General features: G+C 38.5%; 1 protein-coding gene across 3 annotated transcripts in view; it reads left to right on the top strand.

The window, feature by feature from the left end:
- The window catches only part of PAAF1 (proteasomal ATPase associated factor 1), a 34,403-nt gene that overhangs the window by 6,254 nt on the left and 2,398 nt on the right, over positions 1–25,751 (top strand). For 2 of the 3 annotated variants that reach the window (XM_019744387.2, XM_019744384.2), the window contains exons 4-11: positions 3,011–3,100; positions 8,091–8,189; positions 8,833–8,983; positions 15,570–15,764; positions 17,475–17,566; positions 18,922–19,037; positions 20,805–20,887; positions 24,904–24,986. In XM_019744387.2, coding sequence (XP_019599946.2) covers positions 8,154–8,189; positions 8,833–8,983; positions 15,570–15,764; positions 17,475–17,566; positions 18,922–19,037; positions 20,805–20,887; positions 24,904–24,986 — 756 coding nt within the window. In that variant the 5' untranslated portion in view covers positions 3,011–3,100; positions 8,091–8,153. Of the gene's footprint in view, positions 1–1,201; positions 1,269–3,010; positions 3,101–8,090; positions 8,190–8,832; positions 8,984–15,569; positions 15,765–17,474; positions 17,567–18,921; positions 19,038–20,804; positions 20,888–24,903; positions 24,987–25,751 lie in introns of all 3 variants that reach the window. The other variant, XM_074335785.1, reaches the window with a different exon arrangement.

Genomic DNA, 25,751 nt, shown 5'->3' with positions numbered 1-25,751 from the left:
TTTTATGCTTATAGAACATCTCAGTTCAGACTATAGTTATTTATTGTAAATACTTGATATGTATTTAGGTTTTACAAAATTGACAGTTAAAAACATAGATTCATATACCCAAGTAGTTCCAATACTTAAAAAGTTTTCCAGTAACTGGATCAAATATCGATTTTTAAATTAAACTTTAAATAAAATTAAAAACTCAGTTCCTTATTTGCATTGGCCACATTTTAAGCGCTCAATAACCTTATGGGGCTGGTATCTACTGTGTCATACAGCATAGCATTCTAATATGTCTGGCTAGACCTCGGTGAAGCCATACGTTAATAGTACTTAATAGTTTTTCTCATTGGTCTTTGGGGTAAGTAGATGGCCAACCTAAGTGTTGCAGAACCTATGATCTGACTTTGCTTACTCGTTCAGATGGCTGCATATACTCGTTCAGATGGCTAAATATACTCTGGTGAGATGATTCCCAAAAAGTAAAGCAGTTGGTTCTTTCTTTCTTTCTTTCTTTCTTTCTTTCTTTCTTTCTTTCTTTCTTTCTTCCTTCCTTCCTTCCTTCCTTCCTTCCTTCCTTCCTTCCTTCCTTCCTTATTTTGGGTGTAATTAAACTTCTTTAGTTGTAAAATATTTCTGGTGTACTGACAAGAGTAAATAATACTTTATTTTTTACATAAGATTTTTCGCAAATATTCATTCATTACCCTCTGTGCAAGGTAATAGGCTACACGTTTTTATATATCTTATATTTGTTTTTCATCAATACCTATGGTATTGACGAAAGTGTCAGAAGATCTGAGCCCAACTGTTAACCCTGACACTTACTAGCAATATGAATTCAGACAAATAACTTATTTCCCTGAGCCTCAGTTTTCTCATCTATAAAATGGAGATAATATTTGTACCTCATAGGCTGGTTAGTGGGGAATGAGACTACATATAAATGAAACTAAAATATTACAAAAATGAGTCATTTATCGTAATAGTCCTTTTTAATTGGCATTTTAAATTTCCATTTTACAGATAAGCAAACAGACTTATTAACCCCTAATAATCAAAGCTAGTTGGACTATATGTTGAAATTGAAACCCAGTTCTATTTAACTTAAAGTATAACACCACCTTGCAAGCCTACATTTCCCCCCGGTGTTTCACCAGTATCCATTTGTAGCCTGGGTGCTGACTTCCTTTCTTCCCTTGGTACTCAGGCCCTGATACAATCCTTACCGTCCGACATCATTGCTAATTTCTGCTGTGTAGCTGCTGAGTCAGAAAGTAAGTGCTTATGGTTGAGCATTCATTTGTTTCCTAATTGCCATGAGTCACTTTGCTATTTGATGTTGCTACATTGCTCTTTTAAACAGATCTGTCAATATGCTTAAAAACCTAACCCCAGAAGATAAAAAGTTTGACTTTGAATTTTATCTCGGTGTGGAATACTCATACTACCCACCCCGCCCCCTAAATTCTGTCTGTTCTGATATCTCCTGCAGCTTTTCTTTAAAATATTTTCGTTAACAGCATGATTATCTACTGCTAACATTGGAAGGTAGTTTAGTATTTATCTTCCTTTATAGTCTGTTTATGGATTATGGATTGATTTGCAGGATTAATAAGCAAGAGAAAACAATTGATTCTTGAAATCTTTCGTATAATTAGCCCCAAAGAAATGGAGTCTTCTGAGAGCAAACCAGTGCTTACAGAGACCTGAACACTAAGCTCCCAGAGCTCCTTGCAGCCTTGCTTGGTGTGAATATTTAGCCAGGAGAGTTTAGCTGACATTTTAGTTTCAAATCCAGGTCAGCTCTCTGGCAGCTATATGGGTTTTGTCCTGCAGTTAGAAGCAAAAACTCATTTAATGAAAGGCCTGCAGGCAGCCAGGCCTGGATAAGCTGGCTAAGAAAGTACTGTTTGTATAGAGACTCTAATTGTCTTTTTAAAGGAGTAGAGGATCTGTAATAAGAGCATATTGATTTTCAGTGATAAGATTATTATAACTTTGAAACTGTTCTTTCTACTGAACCATGAGGACTGTGCTTATTGTACATAGATGAGCCTTATAGAGAGATTCAGAAAATCTTGATTACTGAAGACGTTTTCATTATCCAGCAGAATTTCCAGAAACTTTGAAGTACTACTGTGGAAGAGATAAGAAGTTAGGGGCCATTTGGGGAGGGCAGCTCCTCAGCTCTGTGTAGGAGATACACACGGAGATGATGGTTAGAGTAAGGGACTGTCATATTGAACCCTTGAGGAAAGGTTTACCAAGTCTTTTACACCTCTACACATGCTACCTTGAAGCACCAACGTACTTACATGTGATGGTTACAAAGGCTGCCTTTAGCAAGTCACGTCACCTGAATCTAGCATTGGTTCTAGGTATAATTTCCTACTATGTCACCAGTGTTATCTTACTACAGTAGCTGAAAGGTATGTGATAATGACTAGGCATAACACGTGGGGAATCATAATACAGCTATGACTGTGACGATGACCAGTCTACGAACATGTACAGTCAGTTTAGGTCCTAGGTGGGAATGGGTACCGCGACCTGACCAAGGCATACACATTGTAAGAGGGTACCATAGTTTACCAGTTTTCTCTGAAGGTTCTGATAGGCAGTAAGTTTACTTTTAGACTCGTCTGTTAGGCCCTGGGCTTGAGGGCTGGTGCTGTTTCCTCACATCTGTTGATCCTGTTCCTTGCCCCACTGCTAATTGAGAGTACTCCTATTAGATTTTCTTCTGAAAATTAATGCTCTCATGTTTGTCAGTTGTCTCCTAGTGTTGGTTTGTCTTCTGTGAGACAGTGTTACATAAAAAAGCGGTATCAAATTACATTGCAGCCTCCTCAGTGAAAGGACTGCTGATGTGGAAGGAGTGGTAGTTTTGTGGGCTAGGGAAGGAGGATTAGAGAAGATTAAAAGATGAGAATTTCCTGTTGTCCTAACGTTTAAGAGGCTTTAATTCCATTGGGGTAGCTTTATTGATGTATTTCATCTTTTCCTCTCTGTTTAGAAAAGCATTCATATTTCATGTCCAAAGGAAAATGCATCTTCCAAGTTTTTGGCACCATGCACTACTTTTTCCAGAATTCATACAAAGAGTGTAAGTATTGTGATAAAATAAGGAGAAATGTAATAGCATGTTAATTTTTCATTTTATCTGCTTGTCTAGTGCTATAAACATATTCATAATTGATGTGACTTTACTTTGCATTATAAGATAACACAGTTAATCTTATATCACACTATCATAAGGTGATAATGTTTGGGACCACACAGAATATGTGTACAAATCCACTCAATGGTAGTCTTAGAGAAAAGAATTTTGAAATGAAATTTCCTTATGTGTGTTTTAGCAAAGCTACTTGCCAGCTTTTGGATAATGATGATAGTAGCTGATGTTTGCATAATTTGTCGCTGCTCATATTTCTGTCCCTTTTGCTCTAGGACAGGGATATTTTCTCCAAGGACAGCTTATTGAGGAATAATTTTCAAAGATCTTTCTGATAAAGCTCTGTCTACTACCATGAGCTCTTGGAAAAAAAAGTGAGAAGTAATAAGATTATATTAAAACCTTCCACCTTTATTGTGTGGTACATTTTTAAAAATAGCTATTTTTCCCCCTTATTGCAAAACATATATTTAGTGATGAAAATTTAGGAAATATATTATTGCAAAACATAATAGTGATGAAAATTTATCATAATAGTGATGAAAATTTAGGAAATATAAAAGAAAATGAATCACTCATATTTCCATAATCTAAAGGTAACTGTTGTGAACTTTTGTTATATCGCCTTTACATTACTGGACATTCAGGTATTTCTAATTTCATGAATTTCTATTTTGATGATATACTTATAGCTAACCCTTTGCTCACAAAGACAGGAAGAAATTAGAAGACATTTGTAAAACTAGAGTTGCAGAGTCACAGGGAATGCAAATGAAAGGCTTTTGCTATATTCCGACTGACCTCCATTTAACTGATTTTTTGAGTCAACTCTTGCTCTCCGTTTCCTCTGTAAAATATACTGACGGATGCCCACAGCATGTTCCCAGTTCATAAGCTCTTCTCTGAGGCCTGCATACTTCTGACACTGCTGGTTAAGTTGAATGCTTACCAAGGGTCAGTTGCAATGCCAGTTATATTGTTTTTGAAATTATCTTAAACTGATGAGTGTTAAAAGGCAGAGAGTGATTATGTCTATTATAGTATGTGTGAGCAAAATAATGCAAAATGTTAGGGAAAAGATTTTAAAAACCCTAGATGATTTTTTGCTCTTAGATTACTTTGTAAGTGTGAACAAAGATTTGCCTTGCTTTAAAGAAACTGGAAGTTGTAAATTGTACCTGTTGGTTATAGTTTATTAAAAGAAAGTCAAGATGAAGTTTCCTTGTTAGTAATCAGTAAACTAATGAAAAAATTAGTGAATTTTAAAGTACATTTATATATTTGAGTTAAAATAAAATGTAGGTATTTATGCATCCTTTTTTATTATTTTGTACTTTAACTGAAAATTTTATCAGTTGACCTACCACTGGGCCCTATCCATTGACTAAAGTGATTTTTACTGTATGGCTTTTCTACCAGACTTATTTTCTGCCAATACTGTGTATTAGAATTTTTTGTTTTTCCATTTTGATAGATAGTATTTCATTATTTTAATTTGCATTCCTTTGGTTAATCATGGATTGACCACATTTTCATATATTTATTGGCCACTCTTCATGTTATTTGCCCATTTTTCTAAGTGTGAATTTTTTCTTTATTGGTAAGAGCTCTTATATTAAGAGTGTTGAACTCTTATATTAAAGGTATTGATCCTTTACTATATATTTTGCAGATAGTTTTTTCTAGCTTGTTGTTTGCTTATGATATCTTTTGACACAGATATTTAATATTTCTAAATAATAAAACCTATCAATTTATTGCTTTATGATATCTGCCTTTGGGGTCTTGCTTAGGGTAATCTGTGATTATATATATATATATATATATATATTTTTTATTTTTTTTAAATTGCAAAACATAGTGGGTAAGAGCCTAGACTCTAGAGACAGAGTCATTGGATTTGACTCATTGGATTTAAATTTTGGTCTGCCACTTAACTGTGTGATGTTAGGCCATGTACTTAACTTCATATGTCATAGGTTCCTTATCTGTAAAATGGGGGTAAAAATAATATTTATCTCTTAGAGATATTATGAGGAAGCAGTTAGAATTGGGTCTCGAGTATAGTAAGCACAATATAAGTGCTAAAATTATAAATCTAGTATTTTCTTTGAATTTTTATTTTTCACATTTCAAACTTTGTTACTTGGTTTGAAGTAGGGACCTAACTTAATTCTTTTTGAAATTATTAGCATGTCACAGCATTATAAAGTAATTCATTCTTTATCTCACTGGCTTGAATTATCATCTTTATCTAATATTTAAGATTATCCCATTAATCTGTCTGTTCTTTTGCTGTGACTAAGGAATAGATCTTTAGCTTTAGACTCTGCCCTAGGCTTCTGTCCTGGCTGTGCTATGTCACTTTGGGAAATTACTTAATCATCTCTTAAACCTCAAATTCCTCATCTGAAAAACAGGAATAATACCTATCATACAGATTTTTGAGGGGATTATATGAGGGTATTGTCTGTTACACGTCTGGTACATAATAGCTATTCAATAAGTGTTAGTTCCCTTTCCTCTTTTTTTTAAATAAAATTTAGAGGCAGAAGACAGCTGGTATGACCTATAAACTCTTCAGTGTTTTGTCACTTTGGAAGAAATGGATAGTTCAGACTTAATTACTTTTTAGGTCTAGGAACTAGAGCCCCAAAGATATGTAACACAGATAAATAACACGATATCCCTGTCTCCTCAAGGGATAGTACGTTATTAACTGAGAGGTTACAATACCCTACATCAGAATTTCTCAGCCGTGGCACTATTGACATTTTGAGCTGGATGATTCTTTATTGTAGGGGGATGTTCTGATGCACTGCAGGATGTTTAGCAGCATCCCTGACCTCTACCTACAAGTTGCCAGTGGGACACCGCCCCCAAGTGTAACAACTAAAACTGTTCCCAGACGTCACCAGATGTCCCCTAGGGAGCAAATTTGCCCCTGGTTGACAGCCACTACAGTATATGAACATAGTGCAGAAGACTACTGGAAGTAATGAAATCCTTGGGAGAGTTGGGAAAACCATTTACCTTTTGAGAAGCAGGTTATTTTTAAAATATTCATTGTGCCCCTTTTCTATTTCTTGTTTTCCCTTTCTCTTATTTGAGCTTATTATTAGGTGATTCATGCATTTATTAATCACCTACTATATTCCAGGTACGCTTCTGGGTACTGGGGCTAGCAATGAATAAAACTGGTGTAGAGCTTACATTCCGGGGTGTGAGACCAGCCCGTATTTGTTAATGACTTGGATATGAGCTGTGAGAGAAAATTAGAGGAGTTGGGATGATTCCAAAAATTTTGGCCTGAGAAGTGGGTAAGTTGTGGTGCAACTTACTAATTGGGGGAGAAGTAGTTGTATTAGTATGGAGCAGGGGGAAATAAGAGTTCCGGTTTGGACATATTAAGTTGGAGATCTCCGCTCTAAAACCTAATGTAGATGCCTAGCAGGCAGCTGGATAGATGCCACCTGAGTTGGGAAAAAGGTTGAGCTATGTTGCTTTAGGGGTTAAATTGATTGCAGAGTGAGGAGAAAAGTGTTTCGATATGACTTGTTTCTGGGGCCCTGTGAATGGGCACAGCAGTTGGTCTTGTTGATACAGGTCAGATGGCTTTACTTTCCCATCTAGTATTGATAAGGTACTTCATCCTTGTTCCCAAACTGCTGTCATTAGGTATTTGTTGAGTAGTTACTATGTACATAGGCTGAGATTTTGTGTAAGAAATTGCTGTACATGGTTCTGACACTCACAGAGCTCATCATATAGAACCAGACATAGAGATGAAAAAAGTTAATTCACAATACAAGTAGTCAGACTTAAGACCCAGGATTAGGCTGGGCGCAGTGGTGTTGGTGAAGAAAAGTAGACCAGAGATATGTCTCCTACACTACAATGTGAAGGCAGAGCTATGTCAAATGTACTTCTGTGTCCCGAATGCCCAGTAGTGGGAAAACAGGAGCAGAATGGGATTATTATGAGCATCAAATTATATATATGCATTTGAAAATGTTTTATAAATAATAAAACATGTTAATTGTTATAATCTAAAATTAAAGGATCCAAAATTAACAGTCTTTTCTAAGGAACCAAAATAAAGAAGAAAAAGTCTCAGAAAGTGTTAGAGTTGATATATCCTTTTAGTTCTTGCCAACACCATTCATTATGGCTTAATTGGCATAGAACAAAGTAAAATGGGAAGTTGGATAATTAAAGCCAAAGTCTCTATGCTTTCCATAGTAATTTGGGTCATGTGGGAATCATTGTTGCTGGGATTATGTATCTCAATCCTACATTTCTGGAATATTTGCAACTGGGTGTTTTTTAATAAAAAGGGTGTATATGTATGCATGCATGTGTATGAAGGAGACATGGCATTCTGATCATGGGTTATGCATGAAGTGATGGCTAACATTAAAACTGCATAAGTGAATCTTGGAATTCTCTGTTACTTATTCTGAAATACACGCACACAATATTAGGATTTTACAGAGGGAATGTGAAGTAGTAAATTGGAAGCATCTTTGCTTTTCTTTGAATCCTTCTGGTGCATCTTGGAAGACTGTCTTTTGTGTAAGTGGTGTTCCTAAGAATTAGAAGAGGTATCTTAATTTGAAACTAAAATAGCAAAAGATGTAAACTATGAGATAGGGAAAACTTTTTAACTGAAGCAGGAGACTGTAGATGATTGTAAGAATATCTTTTTGTTTCGAGAAATAAAAGGTGTTGGCTCTAGCCTTGTTGGGAATTGGTGATAGTAAGTCAACCGTCGCATGAAACACACGTCCTTTGTGTTGGGAAGCATAGGCTGGAAGACGTCTCGGAGGAGTGTGAAACGGGAGGGTTATAACATATGAACACATTTCAAAGGCAAATGAGCATTTCATTATTTGTAACACTGGTTTTATCTCTTGAACAGATAACATGCCTGGACATTTCCAGTGGAGGAGGCCTTGGTGTGTCTTCTAGTGCTGATGGGAGCATGAAGATCTGGCAGGCTTCCAATGGAGAGCTCAGAGTAAAGGCTTTAGATACACTTTTAGTGTCTTACTCATACAGGGTGGGCTTAGGAACCTTATACTGGGTCATGGAAAGAAGAGTGGCCAATTCTAAAACTGTAGTGCCACTGCACTTCAGTTGATCTTTGTTCTTCCATTTGTGACGCTGAGAAACATCCTCAAGGTTGGTGATGTGCCAGAACAAATTGGGGCTGGCACAGTGGAGGAGCCAGGCCAACGAATGTCTAAGTGGGTGGTCCCTTGGTACGAACTGCTTTTGTAACCAGTTTCTACCAGTAGCGAGGCTGTTACACTGATTATATGACTGAGCCCCTCAGCCTGTACAGAGGATTTTAAGAATGGGTGTGTAAAAGAGTCCTCAAGCCTCCTCAGCTTCTTCTATATAGATCTAGACTTAGGGATGGCTGTGAGAGCCGTGAAGTTCAAATCCACAACGTCTGTAGCCAAAGCTGGAGAGGGAGCCAGCAGCTCTTAGAACACGCCCTTGTAGACAAATGAGCTAGAGATCCTTTGGACCGCCTTAGTTTTAAAACCCAGTATGTGGGTGTAGCATGTAGCTATTTCATTTAAGGATATGGGAGGTAAGAGAATATCAAAGGATGGACAAGAGAACTAGCATGGAATTTTCTTTTGTTTTTCCAGAGAGTATTGGAAGGACATGTGTTTGATGTGAATTGTTGCAGGTTTTTCCCATCAGGCCTCGTGGTTCTGAGTGGGGGAATGGATGCCCAGCTGAAGATCTGGTCAGCTGAAGATGCTAGCTGTGTGGTGACCTTCAAAGGTCACAAAGGAGGTATGAAAGCTTCTCTAATGATTCCCAGACATGAATCACCAAGAAGAAACAGAAGCTGATTTACCACAAAAATACAAATAATTTATTCAACTGGCCATTTAAATGCGCTGCTGTTTCCCCAAGGATTAGAAATTCCTTTGCGACTCAGCCTTGTTATTGCTGTCTAGAACTAAATGCCTCCCACAGATAGTTGTTTTCCCCAATTGATAAGCGAAAAACATCCTCCCCAGGAGATCATCTACTTGTGTGCTGAGAAAAAAGGATAGAAATAGTTGTACCCACATTTTCTCATGATAAGTCCTTTGGCTGAGGTGATCGTAAATGCTGGATGGCAAATGGCTGCATCACCAGACATCAAAGGTAGAGCATGGTACGGCTGTTGATTCCCATGGATTTAAATCACAGTTCAGATTTTTAAAATGGATTAGCCATATAACTAATCGGATTGTAGAGACAGAGTGAGAACATCATCCTTTTGTAACTGATTGGTTGGTTGGTTGGAAAAAAATACATTATTTTAAAGATGTTTTATCCCTTAATTGGAATGTTAAAAAGATGATAGATAATGTTATTCTTATTTCACAAGTTTGGATATTTTTGAAAATGTAATAATATCCCCAAGTAAATTCTTAACCTGATCCCTCCTTTGGAACCATAATACACATCATCTGTACCACTCATTTGAGAATTAATTCTGTATTGTTCTATACTTACAGTACTTAAAGCCTTGTTTTTGCCTTGTGTACCCAACTATATTATAAATAACTTGTGTGCAGAGATTGAGTTTTTAAGTTTTAATTCGTTTTATAATGGTTTTCAGATTACATACAGATCATCTAGCAAACACGTTAACCTTAGCAAATAAATGCTTTATTTCTAAGACTGTAAGTACATGAGTGCATTGAGAGGGAATTATCCTTTCTATTCCCTCTCAATGCACTCATGTACTTACAGTCTTAGAGATAAAGCCTTCACATTGAGCCTGACAGGGCTAAGGAGTTAAAGCAGCCCACATAGTTGGGGAGTCCAGGAGCCAAAGGAGCCTAGAGGAACGCTGAGGGATTCACCTCGGATCTGTCCATCCTTCTGAGCGTGTGAGGTGAGGGGGAACTTTCAGTGGAACAAAGCACGGCTGTACATGTTGAGCTTAACAAGATGCGTATTCAACATCAGTGCACACTCACTCAGCTTATGATACCTGTGGATTACTGCAGTTGTTGAGTGTGCCTTCCACGTGCATCCTAAGTCTCCCAGCATTCTTCCGTTCTCCTTAAGAATTACATGTGTGTCATTTAATTTAGCGTGGATTACAGAATGTTTGATCATCTGATTTAAGATTTTAATCATGTTGTTTGTCCCATTCTTTTGGCTTTGTGAGAAAGTGCTGGGGTGGGGTTGGGGGCTTCTCCAGAATGTAACAACCCTGACTTTTTTTTCCTTAAGGGGAGGGTTTTTAATAGATTGAACAGAAATGATAAACTGTAGGAGAAATGACAGGAAGTCAGAACCAGGCTGTCTGTCAGGTCTTGAATGCTCCTCTCCAGTTTGTTCTGTGAAGTAGCCCAGGTTTGGAGTTGCCCATTCTTCTACAATACAGAGCAAAAATCAAGTCTAATCTCCAGTAGTTTAGCAGCATATAGGTCACTGTCTCCAGCCAAATGACTTCCAAGTTGCTTTGTGTGGCTCCCTTGTTATAATCTTTTCAGTTATGAGATTTTGAAGCATTTTATTAGTGAAAGCCTTGAATCAAATAAAAAACAATAAAGAATTGCAGCAGGTCCTCCAATAGTGTCATTTCATTCAATATCATTTCGTTACAGTCTTGATGAGAGGCTGTAGGAACTTAACTCTTGTTTATATTAGTGAGCCTATAATACAGTTGGTTTCGTTACATATCATTTTGCTTAAAGTCACAGAACCTATTGACAACATTGAGGACTTACTGTATTAGTGGTTTCACAGGTGGTGACAAAGAGAAGATAGTGAGTGTTGAAAATGAACATGGTCTTTTATTGCACAGGGTACATCTTGACAAGCAAGATATAAAAGAGAACACTAAGAAGACTGGACTGGACATAGCCTGATGCTTATTGAAAAGAATCATTAGGACACTAATAAAGTAGCTCTGTATATAAAGATCTGTTGTAAAGGATAATCTTTTATTAATTAAGTCCCTGGCTTGCTTACTGCTTCTAGTATATGAAAGCAGGGAAGCAGGGTAATAGAGTGGTTAGCATGGGATTTGGAGACATATAAATCTTGGTTTAAATCTTAATTCTTCCACTTAAAATCTATGTGACCTTGAAAAGTTGCTTAATTTTTCTTAGCCCTAATTTCCTCCTATGTAAAATGGGGATAGTAGTATTAACTGAAATGGTAATATGAAGAATTTCGCATAATCCCTGATACATAATAAGTGTACAATAAATGTTATTGTTGGTATAAAACATAAAACTAAACTTTAATCCCTGCCAGAAAAGGCATGCCCTGTGATGTTTTAACATACTTGTCAAATATGAAAAGCAGAAATTGTTATTTCTAATAGAAATTTTCAAATGGAAACAGATATCCTAGTTAATATGTAATTGGTCTTCCCTAATACTTTTAGATAGATATTTTGTATATAAATAAAGGATTAGTGTGTTCTTTACTTAATTAAGTCAGAGGTAAGATTTGTGTATGTTTCTCTTTCCAGTGAAAATAAAAATTAGTAGTTTGTTGTATGTAATATATGAGTTTACTAAGTAGCTCTAAAGTGTACTATGATCAGTGTGAAGTTTTAAAATTGCCCAGACCATTTAATTAAGATTGGTGAATTTGGAGGTATATATTTATAATCCTAATTCTTTGTAATAACACCAGCTCTTTCTAATCTATGAAAACATTGAGAACAAACGAAACAACATTTCAGTTGATTGGTTGAGTTTCTGTTCACCAATGTAGGAGAGATGCTTACATTTGTAGAATAATTCAAGAAACCAGGTTGCATTTTCAGCACTTGGGCCATTATTTTTAAACTCTTACATACTTTCTTTGAAATTAGATTTGCTGTCTCCAAATACAAACAGATCTTTGATTACTTAATAAGAGCTGGAGGCCCTTCCTAATGTTCCTATTGGTATGTTATTTGCACTCATTTTTTTCTAAGATCTGAATCATAGCCATTACTTTTCCCATGTACACATATATGCATCCTGATCTGTAGCAACATTGAAACAGCTAAATATGATAGTAAAACTAGATAATTTTAATAGAGTAAACTTGTTAAAAACATGACTCGAAATATGAAACTTGCTCTCTTTCTTACTAATACTTATTTTAGTCATAGTTTCATCTAACATTCTTATTTCTCAGACTTTGGCTAGGATGTTTATATGAGTCAGCTGAATCTTTTCTTGAAGGCAAATGGGTTTGCATCTTGGTTTATATGTTGAGGATTTGTATCTGTTTGGTTTGATACCTAAAGCCGTGGAGGCTTCTAGTAGGCCTAGTTATGGCTGCGGCTTTTATAAAGGCATTCCTGCTACTTCTGTAGCTTTCTAAAGTAGGTCCTCTGAAGTTCCTGCTTCTATAGGGCTCCTCTTTCTTTTATTCTTGTCATCTTAGAGTGAAAAGACCCATACTACATGCTACTATATAGTGAGTAACATTTTAGAGAAGGGGGTGATAATTTTACACTCTACTTTTGTAAAAAAGGAAAACTTTCTAGATGGCAGCTCTTAGGTGAGTGTTACTTACAATTTGTACACAAGTAATACCATGCACGACTCCTACCCACAGTTGGCGGCATCCTGCCTTGGAGACTTACTCATCAGAACTGATTTTTCTTTTAAAGCTTGAATCACTTCCGTGGAACTTAGTAACTTTTTTTTTTTTTAAGGAGGGCACAGCTCACAGTGCCCCATGTGGGGATTGAACCCGCAACCTTGGTGTCATTAGCACCAACCAACTAAGCCAACCGGCCACCCCAAGTAACATTTTTAAATAGCAGATGGAACTTTCCAATAAATACAAACAGATCTTTGATTACTTAATAAGAGCTGGAGGCCTTCCTAATGTTCCTATTGATGTTTCCTTAAGATTCTTAAAAGATCTAAGATCCTTTTCTAGCTAGATTTATGCTGAATGTGTTATGGAGACAGAGTGGGAAGGTGGTGTTTTTAAACTCAAAATACTTTCTTTTTAAGTGTGTTTTTCCAGGACCTATTGGCTCCAAGTCAAGTAGTTGTTTCAATCTAGTTGTGGAGGGCGCAGCTCACAGTGGCCCATGTGGGGATTGAACCAGCAACCTTGGTGTTAAGAGCACCACATTCTAACCAAATGAGCTAACCAGCCGCCCCCTAAACTCAAAATACTTTACAAAGTGGTTGAAATAAAAAAACATCAAATAGCAGCAATACATGTTGCCTCCTTAGATCTGTTTCTGAGAAGAAGGCTATTTTGTCTGTAGTGGTCTTTATCCAGTGGATTTGCAATTGTGAGGATTACATTTTATTTTTCCAAAAACTATAGTCAGCTATATAAATTGGATTTAGTTTTTATTTTAAATTGGATATATTTGGAAACTTATGCTATAATTAGGTTCCACCTAAGTTGTCTCTAATCCTATTTTCTCAGGCCCTAAATTGGCTACTTTTTCAATTTGTGGCAATTTCAGAAACTCATCTTTTTCTGAAAAAGGCTTTCAAAGTGAAATTTCTAGTGAGAGTTGAGGCATGTGGTTAATTGCATGGGTCATCCGTCACCTGTACCTTTTGTTGAGTTGCTGTGGACTTTTAGTTAGGGTTTGTATATATGAAGTCATCTCATTGAGAGGAATGGGAGCGAGCCAAAGATCATTAATTTGCTAAGTGACCTTTGGTCAGGTCAGATCTTAATAGTCAACCTGTAAGTATTTCTTGGGCACCTATAACAGGATCAGAAACGGGTTTTAGTGAAACAAGTACCAGCCCTGCCTGTAGGGTAGTCCATAGGGTCGGACTACATTTCTACTCTGTACAGTCCTGGGTTATCTCACAAATGCCACTGTTTCGTACCTCTTTATGTCCATGAATATCTCTCCCTTTTCATGCTGTATGCTCCTGAGGCCAGGGACCTTAGCAAATATTCAGATAAAAGGTAATAGATGGCTTCAAAAATCATAAAATCTGTGGCCATTTTGGATAGTACAACACTGCGGATCTTACTTGATGTTGTTTAGCAGGCAGGCCCCTGTATGGTGCCAGGGCCCAGGCGCTGTGTAGCTCGGCTTCCTGCTGGGCTCCTCTAACACCACTCTGGCCTAAGGAGAGTACTGGCTCGCACTACCTCTTTGCACACAGGGCAGCTTCTCCTTGGACTTGCTGATACCTTCCTGGTGAAAGTGGGGCACCGACTTGTACCACTTCAATTTGCATCATCTCCCTGCCTCCAAGTAGGTTTGTAAGCTCAGTTCCCTGCTGACTAACACCAGCGGAGGGGCTGGGGAAAGTGCAGTGCTACTTCCCACCTCCTCTTTCTGCCTCTTTTGGCCTGTTGCTGACAGGTGGGGTAGAGGCTCAGCTCCCCTCTGGACCCTGCTGACAGTACCCCACTGGGCTGGTCAGCATCGCAGGGCGGGGTAATTGGAGTGCTGCTTGCTGCTTCCATGCGGGCTGGGGTAGAAGATCACTTCCTGGTTAGCTCCGCTGAAACCTTGGGTGAGGGAGAGGTAGCAATTTTCCTGTTGCTGTTTGAGTGAGGTGGATGTTACCAAAAAGATTTTTTGTTCTGATGGCCACCCCTTTCCCAGTCTTTTGCCTGGGGCAACAGACTACTTGGAGTTTTGTTTTTAATGGTGCCTGTTCCTTTTATTGGTTCCGTGTTGGAGGATTCTGCAGTGTCCTATCCAGAATATGTGGGAGGCAATAAGGAAATCCAGGGAACTCATTGTCCTGTTGTTCCACAAGTCTTTTTTTTTTTTTTTTTAAGATTTTTATTAAAATATAGCTATTAGGTTGGTGCAAAAGTAATTTTACACCAACCTAATAACGTACATATTATATTAGTTTCAGGTTGTTCCTCAAGTCTTGAGGTCCCTAGGTGGTCTGCCATCTTCTTTCCATCTTTCAGTCTTATGCTTGTTTGTTATGCCCAGCTTGTTTTAGTTGTAAGAAGAAGGACCTGGCCAGACCAGGAGTCACATCCTTTTTTTAAGATGAGGAGACTAACCCTTTCAATTAGTTATCAATGGAAGCAGTGGGATCTTTAAAGATGGTGATTTACAGATGTAACTCACTAAGATATCTACTTAATTTTTGTTTAAAAAACAGCTTTTAAAGCCAAATTAAAAACTTGAAACCACTGCTCTAGAACACTCCACTAAAAATTAAATCCAAAGCTTCTTTTTCCATGTCTGCCTCATAGCTGGTCTTTGAACCACTGGGAGGCAGGCACTCTGTTCTGTTTATTTCTGTTTCTAGCACTTGAATGTGTCCGGCACGTGGCACATGTCCAATACATGTTTGTGAAGGAAGGAAGTCATCTGTGCAGATCGATCTTCTCTGCCCTTGTAGTTCCTCTAGTACCTACTCCATCTTAGAATCTTTTTTTTTTTTTCTCTTGCCAGGTATTCTGGACACAGCCATTGTTGATCGGGGGAGGAATGTAGTATCTGGTTCTCGAGATGGGACAGCGCGGCTTTGGGATTGCGGGCGCTCAGCCTGCCTGGGAGTCGTTGCAGACTGTGGTGCTTCCATCAATGGAGTGGCTGTGGGTGCTGCCGACAATTCCATAAACCTCGGCTCCCCTGAGCGGACGCCCAGTAAGTTGATAATGATGTGTGTGAGCTTAGTTTGTTGCCTTAGGCCCTTTAGTATTTGCCTGAGTTTCTCCTCTTTTCCTTATCCTTTCCTATGCTATAGCTGGCATTTCTGTTTTCATCATAAGATGAATATTTATTGCAAACCTATCTGTTTCTGTTGCTTTGATATCTACAAAGGAATTACATGTCATAGTTACTGCATTTGAATAAGTACAATATAATTTCAGATGAGACTGATGCCTATAAAAGAGAGAACAGTAAAATTTTGCCTGAAATAACTGAGTGATTCTTGGAAGAAGAGAGTGTTTCAGGTTAATGTAGATAAGAAAGAAGTCACAAAAGCAGTTGACTTGCACTTTGAAGGATAGAGTCAAGGTGAACAGACAAGAATGGGAAGGATGGGCGAATGGGAGCCAGGGCAGGGTCACCAGTGACTCCGTGTTGCCTAATCCAGTGTCACCTCTCTGCTTGTCTTCTTTCTGAGGTTGCAACAGTATTCAGCATAGTCACCTCCTCTTCTCAGGACACTCGTTCCTCGGCTTCTGTGATACCATCGTCCCATTTCCTCAAGCCCGAAGCCGGAGATTCATTCACGACACACCCCCACCCTTCCTCACGTCCCACCTCAGCAAATCTGTCATTTCTACCTTCAAAGTGTTTCCAGTTTTCCCACCTCGCCCTCCTTCCCACTCTTCCTCCTGCCAGCATCCTGGTCCAGTCTAGCAACGGCTGTTGCTGGTAATATTCTCCTATATCCATTCTCAGAACAGCCACTGTGGTTATCTACACAACATGAAGCAAGTCATGTCATGGGTCATTTCCCTCCTCTCCCCCAGTGGCCTCCTTTTAGACACAGATTAAAATTCTAACCCCTTTGCCATGGTTTATCACAAACCCTGACACTTTCTGAACCCTACATTTCTCTCCAGCCTCATGTCATAGCTGCCAGGCCCACTGTGTTCCAGGCCTTCTGTTTGTTCTTTCAGCACAGCAGACTGCCAGCCAGCACTTTTCGACTCTTCACATGTCTGGCTTCTGTTTACCATTCAGGTCTCAGTTGAAAAGTGGCCTCCACAGAGCCTTTTTAAAGTTGAAGTTTAAATTTAAAGTGATCTTCCCCGCACTCCTGCCAATCTTCTCACCATCTGTTCATTTTTGATCATATTTTCCTGTTTTATTTCCTTTGTAGAACTCATCACTGTCTGAAAGTATCCTACTTGTTTACCTATTCCACTCTCTCCTATTTCCACTAGAATCCTGTTTGTATATCACTATTTCCTCAACACTGAGAATAGTGTCTGATACATATTAGACCCTCAGTAAATATTTAGTGAATAAATCAATTTTATTTCCTCCACACCATAAGAGCCTTGAGGGCAGAGACTCTATTTCGTTCAACACTGTACCCCTGCTCCTAGTATGGTATCTTGTCACATTACAAAGGACTTAATATATTTCAGTTGGGTTTATTGAGGTATATTTTACGTAAAGTCACCCTTTTTAATTGCACAGTTCTGTGAGTTTTGACAAATGTGTAGTCATATCAACAATACCATAGTCAAGATATAGAACATAATAAACGCTTTCTTAAATTAATGAGTGAATCACTAACAGAGTCATTCAGTTATACAGCCATTAGTATCTGTGCTGTCTGAGTCCTGCCAGCTGATCAGCCCAGCCCGTTATTGATTTGGTTTATCTGTCATGCAGGTGAACGGGAGGTTGGAACAGAATCAAAAATGCTGCTGTTGGCCCGAGAAGATAAGAAGCTTCAGTGCTTGGGACTACAGAGCAGGCAGCCGGCAAGTGGTTTCTCTAAGACCTTTGACCTCTGGGGCAACCTGGTTCACTCTTGATTCTTGGAAAGCTGTCCTGGAAACCTTTCTGCTTGCTCACTTGACCTTTTGAGGAAGCTGCATGAGAGGCGGTCCAGTGTGATGATTAAAATCATGAGATTTGGAATAAGGGCAACATTTAAATCTCAGCTCTTCCACTTACTGGCTATGACATTGGACAGGTTACTTAACCTCTCTGACCCTCAGTTTCCTCACCACTAAACTGGGCCTAGTAGGACTTATAGGGCTATGTGATGAGGATTAAATGCACTACTGCTTTGTGGTCTTTGTTAAGTTACTTTCATCTCGGCCTTCATGTGCTATATGTAAAATGATGAGGTTGTATAGATTCCCTTTAACCTCTGAGGTGACGTGAAGAAATTCTGAGTAAAGGACTCCTGCACTAAGGGCTCTTGATCAACTGACGGCCAGAACATCTTTTATAGACGAATTAGTTCAAGTTTCTTCCTCACCCTCAGGTTTTGCATTAGGAACATACAGTGTTCCTAATTAAACTCTGAGTTCCCTGGGATTCGATTTTTAAAATTTTGTTCCAGCCCCTGTCACCATCACCCAGATAACTGTAATGATTTGGTTTGGCCAGAGGCTTTGTTTCATTTTATCTCGATCCTTCATTGTGCTGGTGATACTTCCATTTTCAAAGTTTATTCCCGTAACATCACTATTTTTGATCATACTGCCTCTGCACTCTCAATTTCCATGCTGACTTTTACTTCCAAAAGGAAATCAAGGGTTTTATTTTGTTTCGTTCCTTTCCTTTTTAGAACATTTAAGGAAGAAATGATCAATTTGAGCTAACAGTAAGGAATAAATAAAATGTAATCATTTCTTGTTTCAAGTACACGGGGAGAATTGTGATCTTGAAATTGCCACTTTAGGTCAGCCTGTTTCTTTTCCTACAAAGCACCTCCTTTCAAAAGGTGTTAGAAGTGCCATGAAGCAAATCTTAAATATGTGAATGCAAGTGTTTCTCAAATGGAGGGTTGTAATGAAAAGAGGGAAAAGAAAGATTTTGGATGTTGAGGAGCCTGTAAATCAATGTGTTGAGGGGTAAGAGTTTGAAAATTGCTACCTATCGTATTTTATAAACTGCTTAAGTCCTCAGCCAACCTTAGGTTCCTGAAATCCTGGGAGTGCTTCTTCCTCTGTTATTGGTGAATGCTTAGTTTAGATCGAGTGCTTAAAGGGGGAAGAAAGAAAATATCTCTAAAAATAGTAAAATTTTCCTTTTCTTGGTGCTTGTTTATTCCTGGAAACAAATTAAGCTTTAAACAGCATTTTTGTCTCCTGCTTTTTCCCAGGTATTCCTCTTTATTGGCTCAGAAGCCTTCAACTGCTGTACGTTTCTCTCTGGCTTCTTGCTGTTGGCTGGGACACAGGATGGAAACATTTATCAGCTGGATGTGAGGAGTCCAAGGTGAGTCAGCATTCGTTTGCATGATGTAGGTCTTCCACAGAGTGGAAATTTTTATTGGCTTTAACATTGATTTAGCCTAACATATATGTGACTATTGAGTCAAGGGTATATTTTCCATTTATAAAGGTTTTCCAGTGTGAATTATCTGATTATTCTTATTATTCCTAAATCCTATTAAAAGATAATTTGATTCATACTGTCATGATTGTCCTATTGTAATTATTGCTTTGGAAATTAAACTTATATAATAAGCTAACATTTCATTTTAAATGATTTTGTAGAACATTGAATTTTAAGGAGCTCGGTAATTTTTTCTATGGTATAAGATCTTGGTTGGCCTAAGAGTGATCATTTTTCAAGTTCAAGTAAGCCAGCTCTGGTTTTTATTTAGCTTTGATCATAACCTATCTAAACCAGGCCTTATTCTGGTCTTTAAGATATCCAGTCACACAACCTCTCTGCCCCAGGATTTAATAATTTCTACAATCCTACCCCTTCCTGCTTCCTTTGTTCAACAATATTTACTGAATGGCTTCTATGGGCACTAGGCTTTGTGCAGCACACTGGAAAACAGAAATAAAAGATTTAATATATACACACACACATATATATATATACATACATACATATATATATATTTATATTTATATATATATATACACACACTCTGCCTTTGAGGCGCTTGGAGTCCAATAGTAATGATGGACAAGTAAAAGACTTGTGATGCGGTGTGATCAGTGGTCTGACAGGGCGATACACGGTGAAGTAGCACCGTGAAGGACAGAGAAGAAGGTGAGACTGCTTCTCCAAGGCGGTGAGGCTTTAATTGCATCTTGTCCAGGAGGAAGTTTCCAAGTTAGGAAAAGAGGGTTCTGCCCGAGGTAGAAGAGCATATAGAGCAGTATGAAGGCATGTGAAAGTATGACCCTTCTGGGGATCTCTGAGTAGTTTAATATGACAAGTATGTACCCTGGAGATGGGGCAGCGGTGGGAAATGATGCCAGATAATAAAACCGGTGTTTTCTTAGATAAGACTGACATACCGACCTACGGAGTTTAGACTTTATTCCAAGAGCAGTGAAGAAATTCCAGCCAAAGAGTGTCTAGCTTGTACCTTTTCTTTCATAATTTAAGTTACTTTTGTACTTGTTTTAGCCTCCCTAGAGATAAGTAATCTCTGATCACCACTATAAAATCACCCTTACATACATATTAAATTGATTTTTCTTCACTTTTGTGTTTTGTTTTACAGAGTCCTGACAATTTTAATATTTCACAACTGTCTTAGTTCTGTCTATAAGTAAAAAGATGAACACTGTTACCTTAAACCCTTGTCAGGCCTCCCTGAAAACGAGCTATTGTAGGTGTCCAAGTTCATTCAGCTCAATGACATGTTTAGAAACGTGTTTAGATTCACAGCAAGTGTTTTTGAATGGTTTACCTTAATCTACCACTTAAGGAAAAAAGATGAACACTGTTACCTTAAACCCTTGTCAGGCCTCCCTGAAAACGAGCTATTGTAGGTGTCCAAGTTCATTCAGCTCAATGACATGTTTAGAAACGTGTTTAGATTCACAGCAAGTGTTTTTGAATGGTTTACCTTAATCTACCACTTAAGGATTTTGTAGGAAAGAAACCATATGAACATTTAATCTTTATCCATCTGTGTCCTGTTTGTTGTTATGGGCTAGTACTGTATGTTGAATATAGTCAAGCATTGCTTTTGAAGAAAAAAACTAAAATTGCCCCTTTTACTCTGAATCCTAGGGCTCCAGTACAAGTCATCCGTAGGTCAGGAGCGCCCGTCCTGTCCCTGCTGAGTTTCAGAGACGGCTTCATTGCCAGCCAAGGTGGGTCCGGGCCAGTGGAGAGAAGTGGTCCCTGGAGTTCTGCTAAACATACTCGTAGGGTTAAGTGCCTGGTCTATGGCTGGGCTAGGGGCATGGTCCTGCACGATTCTTTGGCATATGGTGCTTATCACATAGTGTTTATTGCCCTTCGTTGTAGTTGTCTATGACCCCCTGCAGTCCAGGCTTCTTGAGAGTTGTGACTGTGCCTTAGTCATCGTGTTATCCCCAGCATTTACCTCAGTGCCCACTATGTAGTTGGTGCTCAGTAAACATCAGTAGAGTAAATGTATTGGCCCTTATTGCAAAACATTGAGGATTCAATAATGAATCAGTTACAACCTCTGCCCTAAAGGAGCTCACAGTTAGTAAGGCAGACAGATGTGTAGACAGTGATCGAGCACAGTTTGATGAGTACTGCAGCAGAAAACTGTATGGGGACACAGAGAACAACTGACTCTAGTGGTAGGAGTGCTGCAGGGGACTCTTCATGGATTAAGTGACATGTAAGCCAATGAATATTTTACCAGCTGGATGTAAGAGTGAACATTGAAGACCTTTGCACCATGTATGTGTGCAAAGTCACAGGTGAGGGAAGGGGGCAAAAAGAAGGGATCTAGGTGCCTACTATGCAGTAGGGCCTGTGCTTGAAGCTTTACATATATAGTCTAGGTAAAATATGACCTTGGTGTAGCTAGTACAAGACACTTGGAATAGAGTTTGGGAGTGGGGTGGAGGGAAATGCATGGAACAAGTTACCCGGGAATCATCACAGGAATGATGTAGGTGACAGGACTGGACTGTATGGCCCAGGGGGAACCCCTTATCTATTTCAGTGTGTCAGGATGTTTTGGGCCATTAGTAACAGAATACCCAACGAAAATAGCTTCAACAATTAGGAAAGTGTACTGCTTCCCCTAAGCAGAAGTCCAGGTTGCTGGGGGTTCCAGATTAGATTAATTTAGTTATTCAGAAACAAAGTCAACAGAGGAGATTAAGGAAACTTGACAACTAAATCAGTGTGGTATCCTGGATTGAGTCCAGGACATTAAAGACTGGTGAAATGCAAAAAAGTAAAACCTGAAACTGGCTGAGGGCTGTATGAGAACTTGCTGTATTGTAACTTCTGTAAACCTAAAATTATTCTAAAATATAAATTTTTAATTTAAAAAGTAAATAAAAGCTTTTGAAGGAAAAAGAAATACAATCAAGAAGCTAGCTTTTTTCCACTTTTTGTTGCTCTCCTCCCTAGCATGCTGGCTTTCGTCCTCAGGCTTGTTCCCTCATGGTCACAGTGAAACATAACTGCAGCACGTCTTGTCCTCACGTAGCAGTGGATCCTGTTATCCTTAGTCAGAGTGAGGAAAATTCCTTAGGAGCAGCCCAGCAAACACCTCCACTGGCCAGATTATAATACGTGCCCATGCCCCAAACAGTCACTGGCAAGAGAATGGAATTATCACAGTTGTCTTGGATTAATCACAATTCATCCCATGTCACCTATTACTGGAAACAACTGGGGACTCTGTCAGTCAGGAGAAGGGCGGGAAAATAGATGAGTAGGCCGCCGACAGTGTCTGGATTTCCATGGCCATCTCTCTGATATACAAGTAGGTAGGTACCCTTCATCCCTGTCAAAACGGTGCCTTATGTCCTTAGCCCTTCTCTTTCAGGATTTCCAGACCATAGCAAAGAGTAATTGGGAATCTGTAGACCTAATTTTCTAGCTCTCTCTCAAGCTCTTTCTCCCTCATGTCTTGGCATCAGTTTGGTGATGCAGCAGGACTCTTTATAGAGCCTTAATAAGCGAACAGCTGGCATAACCTGTGACAGCTTCCCTTGATGCTGCTGCCACCACTCATTGCAATCCTTTTTCTTTGATTCCCTTCGCTGCCTTGCCAAACTCTTCCCTTGAGATCTCTGCATTCTGGCATCCATCCCTATCCCTCTGCTCAAACTACCTTCTTGAAAGTCATCGGTGCAGATCTCCTGGTTTTTCTCTTTCTTCAGTTACTGCTCCTTTCCCTGGTTTCAGTAGCTTAGGTTTATAAGTACCTGGCATGAGTCATGGTATACTGTAGGTTCTCAAATTGTTTGTTGAACTTGAATCCTTTTGCTATTCCTACTATTGTTGCCATCCCTAAACCAGAGATATTTTGAGTTCACCTTTTGTCCTTCTACCTTTTCTTCTCCATGCTTTCTCAAGGACTCACTCTTCTCATGGTTTTAGCTGTTATTGATTAGAATCCATAGCTCTAGCCCTGACCTTCTACTTCGCCCTTATTTTATTGGGCAGCAGCATGACATAGAAAAAGCATAGATTTTGGACCCAAACTGACCACCTAATCAGTGAATCTAAATCCTCACTCCATCATTTACTATTGTATTTAATCATGAAATTCCCAATATATGACCATTTTTGGTGTATACAAATGACAGTTATATATGGTTTAATCTAATAGTTCTATGACTTTGGTAAACCACTTCACTTTTCTAAGTTTCAATTTTCTTAGAGTAAAATATGCAAAGTACTCGACATAAAGTAGACATTCTATAAATGACAGTGTCTTCTTATTCGTGTTACTACCCCTTGCCCTATAAGCCCTCCTAAAAAGTGTTCCTTATCATGATCCAGTGACAAGTCACACAGCCACAAAAAGTAAAATTATGCTACAGAGCCAGATATGTTGAAGTAACAAAGAAATAATGTAATACATTTTACAAGAGATTGATGGAGAAAGCGTTTACTCTATTGGTTGGTTAGAAATGGCTTCCTAGAGGGAATGGAAATAGCTGGGGCTTATCAGGTAGATAAGATTTGCATATAGAAACTTGAGTGCAGAAGAGGAGCTATGGCGATCATACATTTTTTGAGGAGAGAAAAGAAACAATAGATGTCACTTCCTTGCTGAAATAATAACAATGAGAAACTGACGAAAGATTATGGTTGGTTTCCCAGTCTAGCTTAAAGTGAGATTTTTGAGTCAGGAGGAATGTAAATAAACCTAGCGCCACATGAGAAGCTTATGTTGCTTTTGTGGCAGTTCTGAAGTCACAGAGCTTAGTATCTCTGAGAACCAGCTTGTAGGCCACACAGGGCCTCTGCATTTCTTCCCTTCCCTGTCCTACCTTCAGACCGTTTAAATATATATGTATTAATATCTCTGTTGCAAGAGGATGTGTGGGAAAAGTGAAGGGTAATGTGGAGAAGAGCTAAACTCATGACCCTTCTACTCTTTGTAATTCTTTTTCCACTGGAAAGAAGGAAAGGCATAACTTCTGTTGTTAATATCTAAAGGCAAAGGGAATAAAATTATAACTCTGTTTTCAAAGGATAAAACTGAGACCAATAAAAGAAAGTTACCAGGAGCCACATTTCAGTTCAATATAAGGAAAAGCACTCTGCTGCATGAGAGAGCAGCTGGCATTGCACTACCTCAGAGGTGCTACTTTTATATTCAGTAACTCAAGAACAACAACAACAAATCACCTTAATCAGCAGTTTACAGATCATCCCAAGTTTCATTTGCCAATGGTCTTCTGAGAAAAAAGTTTAAAAATTAGATACACTTTTATTTCCTTGGTGTAACTTTTTCCCTTCACCTAATGTATGTGGTCAAGTTTATAGATTGAAGAATAATTTGGGAGCATAGAGGTTTCTTAGAAAAACATTTATATAGACAAATTCCCTGTTAAAAACTATCGTCTAAGATAAGTTTGCAAACATGTATAAGTCTGCAGTTGCTTGCTCTGTGCCCTTGACAGATACTGCTAATCAAAGACAACCCTTCTTCCCACCAAAGACACTTGGCCTTCAAATCCTCCCTAGCCTAGCGTTCTAGGCAACCATATAGGTCCTCATATTTGGCCTACGTAACGAGAACTGGTTCGCCATTCTGGGTCTTGGGACAATCTTTAGGCTAGTGATATACAGAAATAAACTGAAATATTGAGCTTTTGAAAACTCCTTTTCATGCAGCTTTCTCTTCAGTTGTCTAAATTTTCTTTCTGCCTTTTAGGTGATGGAAGCTGTTTCATTGTCCAGCAAGACTTAGACTATGTCATTGAGCTCACTGGGGCCGACTATGACGCTGTGTACAAGGTACAGGCCCGATCGAGACGAGGCCTGGGTGATTCTCCCCTGGGACCTAGGGCCCTGGAGGGGACTGAATCCAGCCACTTTGTGATCTTAGGGGCGATAACATATTTAGGGGTGGGATAGAAAGAAATCAGAATTTTCAGTCAGAAGTAACTTCCTCACTTACTAGCTCTAGAAACTTGAAAAATCACTTCACCCCCTCTCCAGTCTGTTAGTTCATCTGTAAAATGAGGATAATGGATAATGCATATGAAAGCTCTTTGTAAATTTAAAATATTCTATACGTATTAGCTATCATTATTATTATTATTTAAAATTCAAGACTAATTATCCATTGGAATGGAAAGAGAAAAATAAAAGGGGAAATAATATTTATTGACCAGAATTGTGTTGGTTGTTTTACATATATTATCTCATTTAATCATTGTTATCATTCCTTGAGGTGTAGGTATTAGCGTGTTTCTTCAAAAATAAGACCTAACCGGAAAATAATCACTAGCATGATTTTTCAGGATGCTCTTATATAAAATAAGCCCTAATGTGTCTTTTGAAGCAAAAATTAATTTACAACCGGGTCTTATTTTTGAGGAAATACGGTAGGGCTTATTTTATATTATGAGCATCCTGAAAAATCATGGTAGGGCTTATTTTCCGGTTAGGTCTTATTTTGGGGGAAACATGGTATTATTCCTATTTATTTCTTATAATTTAAAAAATACATACAATTAATACAGAGCTATAAAAATTCAAACAATACAGAATTACACA

This window comes from Rhinolophus sinicus, linkage group LG06 (genome assembly GCF_036562045.2).
Source record: "Rhinolophus sinicus isolate RSC01 linkage group LG06, ASM3656204v1, whole genome shotgun sequence".
Taxonomy (NCBI): domain Eukaryota; kingdom Metazoa; phylum Chordata; class Mammalia; order Chiroptera; family Rhinolophidae; genus Rhinolophus; species Rhinolophus sinicus.
This window is presented reverse-complemented; position numbering and strand designations above follow the sequence as displayed.